General features: G+C 49.2%; 1 protein-coding gene across 1 annotated transcript; it reads right to left on the bottom strand.

Annotated features, from left to right (window-relative positions):
* Positions 1 to 1194: 1194 nt before the first annotated feature.
* Positions 1195 to 8815, bottom strand: CCR9 (C-C motif chemokine receptor 9). The gene is made up of 2 exons (XM_052651844.1): positions 8795 to 8815; positions 1195 to 2277 (listed from the first exon to the last, which is right to left on the bottom strand). Exons 1-2 carry the CDS (start codon positions 8813 to 8815, stop codon positions 1195 to 1197), a joined length of 1104 nt encoding a protein of 367 aa, XP_052507804.1.
* Between the last annotated feature and the right edge of the window lie 2811 nt (positions 8816 to 11626).

The raw sequence follows: 11626 nt of genomic DNA, 5'->3' as shown, positions 1-11626 counted from the left end.
TGTATACACATTTAAAATATAGAGACAGGGTAAAAAAAAAGTGAAAAGTAATGGATATTTGTAAACAGTCATTTAAAAAGCACTTTTCTAATAAATGAAAATATTTAATGTGATAAATTTGCCAAATAGTAAAAAGAGACACAAAGGTAAGTTACATTATTTTTCAGCCTAATCTCTAAGTTGAAAGCTTTAAAAAAAAAAAAAAAAGTTAGCATTATACAATATGAAAAAGAGAAGCATGGAGACAAATATCCTTCCAGTGGCCTCAGAAACAAGAGGGCACATAGGGCCAGTCCACTGTATAGGGGACAGAGTGGACCATCGTACCAGCCACTCAATAGAGTGAGCCCCTGGTGGAGCCAGGCCCCCACCAACCCAGGTTCTTAATCTCCCTGCACGGGTTGTGCAGACCACTTCCATGGCACCAGGGGACAAGCTGAATCCTGCCCAGATCAGCGTGGCAGCCAGGTGAGGAATCACAGGGCCTCCAGAAGACGTGGGTTGGAAGCCAGCAGAATTCAGGTGACATGCTTGTACGGTCAGTTGCCCAAAGGCTCACTGACCAGTGCTGCAGATAGTTTCAGAACAGGAACAAGGACCCTCACTGGCCCCAAAGAGATCAAGGAGAGCAGAAGGGAATTAGATCCGAGGTTGTTTGGAAGGATCTAGATCAACACCTGCCATGGGTATCAGCCCCCAAAACCAGAGCAGAAATTCTCCAAAGACAGAAGCGTTCATGAAGCCTTGTGCATTCATGGACTGTGGCAGTGGCCGATGCTTCTGTGTCTTCTTTTGGAAGAGATGGCGTCAGAACTGAAGCCACAGCGATTCCCAGGGCTCCGAGAAATCAAATGCCTCCTCCAGGGCTCAGCTGCATTAATGCTCAGGCAAGTGGCAAAGCCACGGAGGCCTGCAGTGTCTGTCATTCATTAATCCTCCTCTGAAAACCACAGGCTTTGCAGCCAGGAGCCAGGCAGCAGTCTCCTGGGATGGCCAGTCAGTTTTAAGGAGTCCAACTTGGCAAATCCTGACCAAAAGTAATAATGCTATTCAAATTCATCCCTTTCTGAGTTTTCTATTTCCCTTTTCTCACTGCTTCTCCTTCTCCACTTTCCCTCTGGCCTGTCAGTAAGGCAAGCTGTCTCTGAATTTCTGGACACTTCCAAAAGGACCGCCCACCTCAGAGAAGCCACCTCAGAAGGAGAGAGCCCCTGAGGTTGTCTCCAGCAGCATAGATGACAGTTTCAGGCTTCCCTCTCTCCTCGTGAATGAAACCCACTGAGCCTGGCTGATGCAGCCCAGGTTCTTCAGGGTCTTCACAAGATCCCGGCGGAACCTCTCACCCACAAAAACGTAGAGAACAGGGTTCAGGCAACTGTGGAAAAAGGCCACGGTCTGAGTGACCTGGAAGCAGATGTCAATTTTGATGGAGAGGGCACAGCTGGAGATGAACGTGGCATAGGCATCGATGGTCTGCACCAGCAGAACGCAGTTGTGGGGGAACTGAGACAGGACGAAGACGGTGAGCACAGTGATGGTCACCTTGAGGGCCTTGTGCTTGGAGGACTTCTTGGCCTGGATCAGGGTGTGGATGATGATGGTGTAGCAGCAAGCCATGACCACAAAGGGGAGGAAGAAGCCCAGGATGACCTTCAGGGTCAAGACAGCCGACTTGAGTTTGGTACTCTCATTGCTGGAGTAGACCACGGTGCAGATAGCAATTCCGTGTTCATCCTTGACTTGGCTGTACAGGAGTTCCGGGAGGCAGAGCGCGGCCGCCATCACCCAGATGGTAAAGCAGGCCATCTTGCTGTACAGGAGCCTTTTCTGCCTCCACATCTGCGCCCTCATGGCCTGCGCGATGGCGATGTACCTGTCCACACTGATGCACATGATGAGCAGCACGCAGCTGTAGAAGTTCATCTTGTACATGCTGTTGACCACCTTGCACATGAAGGTCTGGAATTTCCACTGGTCAGCGGCGGCAATGGCCCAGAAGGGCAGGGTGGTGAGAAAGAGAAGGTCAGCGATGGCCAAATTGAGAAGGAACATGTCAGTCATGGTCTTCACTCTCGTGCAGTACCAGTAGACCAGGATGACGAGGCTGTTGCCCACGGCGCCCACGATGAACACGAGCCAGTACAGGGGCGGGAGGAAGTGGCCCGCAAACTGCCTGACGTGGCTTTTCTCACAGAAGTAGTCCGTCAAGTTGGTGTCATACTCCATGGGCGGCGTGCCATCGTAGCCGTAGTCATCTGACGGGTTAAGGATTAGGCTCTGCAGGGAGACACAGGCGACACTGGGTCAGGGGCTGGCTTTTGGAGGTTCAGTCTGATGGCAAAGGCACGGAGCCCTTGAACCTTCCAACCCCAAAAGGCTGTGAGAAGGCATAAGAAATGTGTGTGTAGGAAATAGGAATTCCGAGAACATCTGCTTAGATTGTAAATGATTTATTTATTCAACAAATGTTTATTAAGCAGGTGCTGAAGAGTCAAGTGTGGTTGCCACTCTCAAGGAACTTTCCCCCTCTGGGAAGAGACACGCAAGCAAAGGAACAGTCGCAGGCCACGTGACAGGTGCTCCATCGGGATGGAGGAGGGTCTCGGGGCCACTGGCCGGCGAACTCATCCAGCGAACTCGACAAGCCTGATTGCTCCTTCTCCTGCCTACTCTGCGCTCCCTGAGAGGTCCCCAGAGGCTTTCACACTTCTCTGGCTCGAGATTCCCCCGAATCCTCTGAAAGCTATGGATCCTCTGTTGAGCAGCAACAGTCACGCACCCACTTACACGTGTGCACACACATGAGCACACGCTTATGTATACACCCTCACGTACATGCACATACACAGGAACCAGCACACGCTGCGTGATTTCAGGGCCCCTTGTTGAGAATTTGTTACGAATTTCAAGACAGCAGAGCATTAAATCAAGCAACGCTTCTAAGCATGAGGCCCTTGCCACCCACCCATGAAGCCAGCCCTCACAAGTCCTCACATTTACAGACGCATGCACACAAGCGTGCCTACACGAAAACACATACATATTCACATGTACACACCCCTGCACATACGTGCACACATTCAGACACCTGTACTCACACCCTCACAATGTGCATACAAGCACGCATACACACACACACACCCTTCGATACAGCTAAGGACTCTCCAGGCATATTTTCAGAGTGATTGAATTCACACATAAAAAACATGGAATTGAATGAATTTCGTCAGGACCACAAGGCCAGCCTGTATCATCCTTACAGGGTCAGAGTGCTGGGCATCTTTACGGCGATGACAGAGGAAGAGTTCGTGTCCTAGGCCAGGGGAAGCCTGGACACGCCTGTGTCAAGACTTGCACTCATAGCTTTGTCTGTCACTGGTGGGTAAACACCCTTTGGCTCTCAGGCACAGGATCCTCTGAAAATCTCCCTGCAGATATAAATGTCAGGTATTTAGCAGCTTATTTGCTTCCCTACTGTCAGAGCCCCAAGTGCATGCCAGACCTTGTGTGGAGTACAGGATATGCATGCATTTAATCCGGGACCTTCTGGGTAGGGGTGGGCCCCTCGTCCAGATGAGGGGCAGCTGGCTTCCAGGAGGAATTCTGAGGTGGCCAGGCCATTTCTTCTGTCCTCTCTGCTCTCTCAGCCCTGGATACGCTGCTCTGGCTGGAGAAGCCATCCACAAAGGCTGTTCTCAAGGTCTGGGTCAGAGTAAGACCTAGAGAGGTCACTGTAAGGATCTGAAATCCACTCATTTCCCACTCACTTTCCATCCAAGAGCACGCACTGGAGCCCCCTGGCTGAGGACTGGGTTGAGGATTTCCCACAAGCTTCCCTGAGTTTATCCCAGGGACTGTGTCGAGGTGGCTTCTAAGGAGCTTGCCGTGCACCCTACCTCCAGGGGCGTTTCCGTCTAGCTCTGTGTCCACTCATCAAGACCTAGCTCAGACGTGCATTTGGCATTTACATATAAAAGAGATGTAAAGCAACGCTTTCATATTTCCTGAAGAACAAGTGAGAGTTTTTTTTAACTCATGAACCATATGAATTTTGTGACTGATGAGGATTCCCTTTGTAATTGGGAAGCTCAGTCAAACTGGTAGCCCAAGTATAGTAACCAAGTAAAACCCTTTGATCAGTGCTGCCTAATAGGAAATAAGGCAACTCCTTAATTTTGCATTTTCGTGTAGCCAAGTGAAGTCAAAAGAAATAGGTAGGTCTCACCTTAATAATGTGTTTTATGAAACCTAGCATGTCTAAAATAATTTCGTTATGTAAGCAATGACTTCCCTGGTGGCTCAGACGGTAAAGTGCCTGCCTTCAGTGCAGAAGACCCAGGTTCAATCCCTGGGTCGGGAAGATCTCCTGGAGAAGGAAATGGCAACCCACTCTAGTATTCTTGCCTGGAAAATCCCATGGACGGAGGAACCTGGTAGACTACAGTCCATGGGGTTGCAAAGAGTCGGACACAACTGAGCAACTTCACTTTCACTTTCAAGCGGTGTAAAAGTTATCAAGATATTTCACATCCTTTTGTTGCATAGACTATTTTTGGACTAAGTGCATTTTGCAATCAAGGGACATCTTAGTCGGAGTGATCACATTTCAAGTGCTTACAGGCCCTGCGTGACTTGTGGCTACCGCATCAGACAGCTCAGTTTTAGGCTGAAAACTCAAGTTCTAACTCTTCTGTTTTCTCGCTGTTCTGTCCATTTGCTCTGACCCTGTTTGAACATATGTCCTTTCTCTTCTGTTGTATGCACTCAGTAACTACCTCTTGCCTCTTATGGAACATGACAGGGGCTGTGGGAACAGAGTAAAACAGGGTGTCATTACTGCTGGGGAGTGCTCAGTCTCTCTGTGATGGGGCTGACCCTTCTCTTCCACATCTTACTGGCATGTCTAGAGGTTCTCTTTCCCAAGGTTTCCCTTGAAACATTTCTTAGCAAATTGTGTTGTTCTTAGACTCTTCTAAAAACATGACATCTTCACCAACTAGACCGCTGCTCACAGCCTGTGGTCCCCCATGAGCAGTGGTCTGAGCCAGATCTAGAATCTTTTCTCACTATGAGGAGCAGCAATCCGTGGCAGGGGCGGGGGGCGGGGGTGGGCCCAGACCTGGCCAGGATGGATGGTGTTTGTGTGACGATCCCACCATCTTATTCCTTGACTAACTAAGAGGTCAGCATGATCACCTTAAGCTTGAGAAACAGCTCTTTATTTCTTGTTCATTGGCAATAAATAATGTGATTTGTTCACTCATTCAGCAAGAATTTACTAAGCATAGTAAAACTACATAGTAAAACTACATGCCAGGCAAGGAAACCATTTGCAAAGGACAGTGTTCTTGCCAGTGATGGTAAGAGCGGTGGAGCAAGCCACGAGAAAGGTCCCTGACTCGCCTGTCATGGGATGGGGGGAGGGTGGTCTGCCTGCATGCAGGGTCCTGAGTTCCACAGCACAGAGGGGCCCTAGACAGGGCAGTATCGTGGGATGGCTCTGATTCCCAGCGGGCTACTTAATTGGAGTATTGATATCATTTGGATGATTTTTAGAATTTTGATCAAGAAGAGAAGTGCCTTATAGTCACACATCTAAGTAAGTGAGAGACTGTCTCACAGCATGCCCAGGGACTGGCCTGGAACTCAGCAGCAGGGGCCGCCTTCTGCTCACATAGGCTTTGGTTTCTGCCCCAGACAGAGCTTTTAGAGGCTCAACAGGTTTTAGAATGATTTTCAGATGTTAGAGACCATCTTATAGAGGGGGGCTTCCCTGATAGCTAGTTGGTAAAGAATCTGCCTGCTATGCAGGGGACTCAAGTTTGATTCCTGGGTCGGGAAGATCCGCTGGAGAAGGATAGGCTACCCACACCAGTATTCTTGGGCTTCCCTTGTGGTTCAACTGGTAAAGAATCCACCTGCAATGCGGGAGACCTGGGTTCGATACCTGGGTTGGGACGATCCCCTGGAGAAGGGAAAGGCTACCCACACCAGTATTTTGGCCTGGAGAATTCCATAGACTGTATAGTCCATGGGGTTGTAGAGTCGGACACGACTGAGTGACTTTCACTATAGAGGAGGAGACAGACCCAAGGAACAGAAGGTTCTGGCCCAAACCCTCACCCCCTGGGGGACGGTCAAGGCCAGAGCCAGCCCCCTGCCCCTCAGCCCCAGGCTGGGCCACTTGTAGCCCCTTCAGACCCGGCACCTTGCCCTCCACCTTCCGATGTTGTCACTGTCATTTGTTGTTGTTGTTCAGGCACTAATTCGTGGCTGACTTTTGTCAGGCTCCTCTGTCCTCTGTCTCCTGGAGCTTTCTCAAACTCATGTCCATTGAGTCGGTGATGCCATCCAGCCCTCTCATCCTCTGTCGTCCCCTTCTCCTCCAGCCCTCAATCTTTTCCAGCATCAGAGTCTTTTCCAGTGAGTTGACTCTTTGCATCAGGTGGCCAAGTATTAGAGCTTCAGCTTCGGTCCTTACAGTGAATATTCACGGTTGGTTTCCTTTAGGTTGGATTGGTCTGATCGCCTTGATGTCCAATGGACTCTCTCAAGAGTCTTCTCCAGCACCACAATTCAAAAGCATCATTTCTTTGTCGCTCAGCCTTCTTTATGGTCCAACACTCATATCTGTACATGACTGCCGGAAAAACCATACCTCACAGTGGCCACACCAAGCCTGAGCCTCAGTGTCTGGGTCCCAGCACCTGAGCCGAGTGGCTGTCAGATCCCCCATCTGCATCCTCCCCCCACCCATCCCGGAAAGACTGTGGGCACCAGAGGATGCCCTGTGGCTTCCTCTGCCCAGGGCAGCTGCGAACTGCCTTTTGCTGGGGGCAAACCTCAGTGCACAGCAGATAAGGGGCCTGCCCTGCCTGCCAGTGCCCACCGCCAGGCGCTCTACCCGACAGGCCCCGGCTCCCTAGCCTGTGCAGGTGTGTCTTCCTCCCTTTGGGAGCCCTTGGCCCAGACATTGAAGAAGCTGCAGCTCCTGGACTCCATCTTCCCCCGACTTTCCGAGGCCTCTCTCCTGACTCTTGTCTCGGGATACCCTCCCCCGGCTCCAGGCACCTCTGGGGAAAGGCCACTGTGGAGGGCCAAGGCCATATCCTTCCCTGCTCCTTATATCAGGATGGGCACCTGGAGAGAGGAGACGGGGGCCTGGAGGGAAGAGGCGGGAGACAGGCAGGGAGGGACTCGGACTGGTGGGAGTGGGCAAGCCCCCCCCTTCGAGGAGGGGAGGCTTTCAGCCAGCGAGCCGCGTGGACACTCGCCTTCAGGGAGGAGCCCGGGAAGCCGGGGCCACGCCCCCAGCGCTCCTCGTCCTTTGCGCCATTTGACCATGAACCCTCCACCCCTCCCCGAGCGTGGCTTTCCTCATCTGTTAGCGTGGCTCCGCCTTTGCTGTGAGACCACGGCGCCCTGGGTGGTGACTGGCACACGGCCGGTCTCAGAAGAGCGGCCCCAGGAGAGTCATGGCTGTTGACCAAGGTCATAGCCACAGAGGTCACAGCTTGTCGCCGTGTCGGTGGTGCTGGACGCCTCTTGACCACAAAAGGGCATTATCTGAGCGCGTTTCCTTCTTTCTGGGGCTGCCTTGTAAAGTTCGGATATTTTTCCAAGATCCCAAATGATAAAACCAAATGACTGACGTTATCAGCCCTGGTTCCAGCATCAGGGATAAAGAGCAGATTCTGTCTCAGGAGAAACTACGGTTCTAATTTTGGTCAGAAAAATAGAGACTTATTTTGTTGGTTCAGCTTTCCAGGTGGCACTAGTACAGAACCTGCCTGCCAGTGCAGGAGACATCAGACACTCGGTTCGATCCCTGGGTCAGGAAGATCACCTAAAGGAGGGCATGGCAGCCCCAGGCCCTAGCCCGCCGGATCCCACAGACAGAGGAGCCTAGCAGGCTGCAGTCCGTAGGGTTGCAGAGTCGAACACAACTGAAGTGACTTAACGTGCACCTTGTTACTTCAGCGGGCCCAAAATAATCGTCTTTTTCTCATTGCTGTTGTTGTTACGGGAAACATGATGACGTATGCTATGCTGAATATCATCAGCATATGATAAATAACTTGCTTGACGTTAGTGGTGGCAACCACCACTCTCCATACAGCATGGAGGTCATTTGTCAACTCCACTAAGAATGTTTGACTTCAATACCTACATGTAAAACCCAGATTCTCCCTTTGAGAAAGCAAAATTAAAATCCTTAGATATTTTTGTGAGCATTTAATATAAGTAAAGCATAGGAATTTTATTTGATTCTATAATTAATTATATTTGGCTGTAAAATCATGAATGATTCTCTGGATCATAGCTGTACTCACTCATTTCTATGAGCCTCTTTCAGAAAAATACATATCATTATTTGCTTTTTTGTAAAGACTATATAAAGTTTGATAAGAATCACAACTAACATGCCCACCATGGGTCTTTTAAAAGTAAATGAATTCTCCTTTGCCATCTTTTGTCTGAGTTTCAGAACAGACACATGGGACTAGGCACATTGTAAAGATCATAAAACCCTCACCTATGAGTAAAACCTGAACCAGCCTTCTCCTCTGCCCCCTCCCCCCCCCCACATACCGCAGAGCTCCTCCAGAGCTTCGTGTCCACAGAACCCTCTGTGCTGGGCACTGACCAGCTGTGTGGAGCACCGCTCAGCAGAACTCTTGCCCTGGGAAACCATAGAGCACTCCTTCCCCCACAATGGAGCCCTTCCCACTCCCTGAAAAGAGGCCCCAAATGCAGTGTACTTCAAGGAGCCCAAGGGTGTGGCCATACTCACTGTGGCTTCCGTGGGGACCATGGTGGGTCAGACTCAGACTTGCTTCTAGAAAGAGAGGGCAAAAATCAAAACAAGGACTGGCTTTTAACTGAACAGTAGCAAATACCGAGAGATGGAGATAAAGCGTTAAATTTCTTTGTTCTCATGAACAAAAAAAATCTGCCAAGCCAGAGTTAGAATCCACGTTCTACTGATGCTGAGTTAAATAGATTTCAAGTCAAGTCTAGATTTCACAGTCATCTAGGTTGGTAACCTAGAGTTAAAAGAAACCTCTCCTTTGAGAGCACTTGGGGGCTTTGACGTCTTCCCAGCGCATCCTTTTTACCTTAACCCTTCTTCTCATAACTCAGCTTTTCTACCAGACGCCGCTACTCCAATTTTATCCACCAAGTGTCCCCTGAAGACGGCAGGACAGCAGACTTAAAAGAACGCTCCAGCTGACTGCTGGAGGGGCCTCTCGGCAACCAGGTGGCAAGAACCCCAGAGTGAGGTGGCCTCTGCCAGCGTCAGAGTCCCTCGCCAGGAGGGGCCCAGCACCCCAACACCTCCCTGCGTGCTCAGTTTACAAATTCAGGGCCTGTTTGCTCTGTACCTTGCCTTCAGCAGGAAAAGGAAGTCCTGCATTTCTTTACCAAAGAAAACACAGTTGTCTCATGCAGAGGGCCTCCAAACTAACTGAGGTAAATCTCTGCTGTTGTTTTCTTGTGTTTTGAATCTCTGCAAAACCCACCCCTCTGTGGCCAAGCAAACAACAGCTTGGTTCCTTTCAAGGAAGGGGTCTGTGCCCTAGTGGGGCATTTCTTTTTTTATACACCTTCAGTGAGTGTGTTTCCAAGAAGCATGTTCAGGCCCACACCCCAAGCTTCTGGAAGGAAATTTCTCCCTCATACATCCAACCGTAACCTGTTGGGCTTTTTTATTCTTGTTTTCACAACACAGCCTCGTGACTCTCCATGCTTTTCTAAGAGTGTAGTTGTTTTAGAAACATAGCATGTGAACGGGGAGATTGAGATTGACATATATACAGGACTGTGTATCAAATAGACAAGAACTGGCGAGAACTGCTGTATGGCACAGGGAACTCTCCTCCATGCTCTTTTGGTCACCTAGGTGGGAAGGCAAGCTGAAAACAGAGTGGATGTGTATGTATTAACTGATCCACTTTGCTCTACAGCAGGAACAAACACAGTGCTGTAAAGCAACTATACTCCAATTAAAAGAAAGAAAAAGAAGCATACTATGTGGGCTAGCCACTACGGAGACCCATTAAACACACGCCATGTGGTATCTGCCTAAGCAAAGTGCAAGCTCATATCCATACAGAGACTGACGTAGGAATGTTCTGGCAGCTTTGTTTGTAATAGCCAACTACTGGGAACAGCCCAACTGTCCTTCAAGTAGAGTGAATAAGTCACCGTGGAGTATCCATACAGTGAATTCGGAACAGCTGCTGATACACACAGCAACATGGATAAATTTCAAAATGACCCGGAAAAAAGTACATACTGTGTGATTCCACTTGTATAAAATTCTAGGAAATGGGAGCTAATCAATAGTCACAGAAAGCAGATCAGTGATTTCCTGGAGAGACAGAGAAGGGCAGGGCAGGGCAGGGCAAGAGGACAGGAAGGGACAAGAGCAGGCCAAGAAGCCTCCGGGGTGAGCAGTGTGCTCACTGAATTGATAGTGTGGTGATCTCACGGGGGTACACAAATGTCAGAACTTGGGTTCTGTACTTCAGACATTTGCAGTGCTGGTAGCTGGATCTCAGTAAAGTGGTCAAAGTAAAGAAAGGAAAAACAGCAAGATCTGATGAAACCTTTCTTCTTTCTGTCCCTCTTCAGAGTCATATCGGGCCGTTAGCAGGCGGGGGAAAGACACCCAGGACTTCCTCCTTGTAGCCTTCCTGCCAGTAGCTCCTCCAAAGTGCCTGAAGTGCCTTGGGCTGTTTGGTGGGAACTGAGGGCTCAATATGAACCCATGGCTTTTAGGGTTAGAAGAGATTAAGCAGATGATGTTTGATAGATCAGTCAATCGATTGATAAATAGATACAGATAAGTTTGCATGGATGTGTTTTGTTCAGTCACTTCAGTCGTGGCTGACTCTGTTTTGCGACCCCGTGGACTGTAGCCCGCCAAGCTCCTCTGTCTATGGGATTCTGCAGGCAAGATGAATATGAGAGTGGGTTGCCGTTTCCTCCTCCTCCAGGGATCTTCCTGACCCAGGAATCGAACCCACGTCTCCTGCATCTCCTGCCTTGCAGGTGGATTCTTTACCCGCTGAGCCACAGGTGTTATGTATTTTAGCTTATTTCCTGAGTCTCTCTGCTGAGACGACGTAAAAGCAAGGACACACAGTATAATGGCCAGCAGGTGCCCAGATCTTGGTTTCTAAATACCTTTCTTCCTGACAAGGAACCAGGACCCCATGGAGAAATGCCTGATTCCAGAGTTAGGGCAGGGAGACTGTAAGATGAACTTGGGACTGATTTTTAACCCAGAAAGCAAGTGTTTAAAGGCATTGAGGACTTGTCAAAGGACAGAGGCACCAACTTGATAGGGTTCCACTAGCCAAATCTGAGGCAGTTTGAGCATCAAATTAAATAATGATGGCAGTTATTATAGCACATTCAATTAAATAAGGATCCGTGGATCCATACTGAGAAAAATAAATGAGAAAACTAAGCTCTCCGTATGGTGCCAACTAATAAGTACAGAGGATTACTGTAATTAGAAAAATCACCAATGGATGATGAAATTAGCAGGTGAACATTTGATAAGAAATTTACTTAGTCTCAAAGGATCTCCCCCCAAATTACATATTGCCCCATG

The sequence above is a fragment of the Budorcas taxicolor genome, chromosome 1 (assembly GCF_023091745.1).
Source record: "Budorcas taxicolor isolate Tak-1 chromosome 1, Takin1.1, whole genome shotgun sequence".
In the NCBI taxonomy this organism is placed as follows: Eukaryota; Metazoa; Chordata; class Mammalia; order Artiodactyla; family Bovidae; genus Budorcas; species Budorcas taxicolor.
The sequence above is the reverse complement of the archived record's forward strand: the minus strand, read 5'-3'. Positions and strand labels throughout refer to the sequence as shown.

Coding starts and splice junctions, on each gene's coding strand:
- CCR9 (XM_052651844.1), bottom strand. CDS start 8,815: ATGGTCCCCACGGAAGCCACA. Junction 2,278..8,794: donor TGGTCCCCACGGAAGCCACA/GTGAGTATGGCC, acceptor GTCTCCCTGCAG/AGCCTAATCCTTAACCCGTC.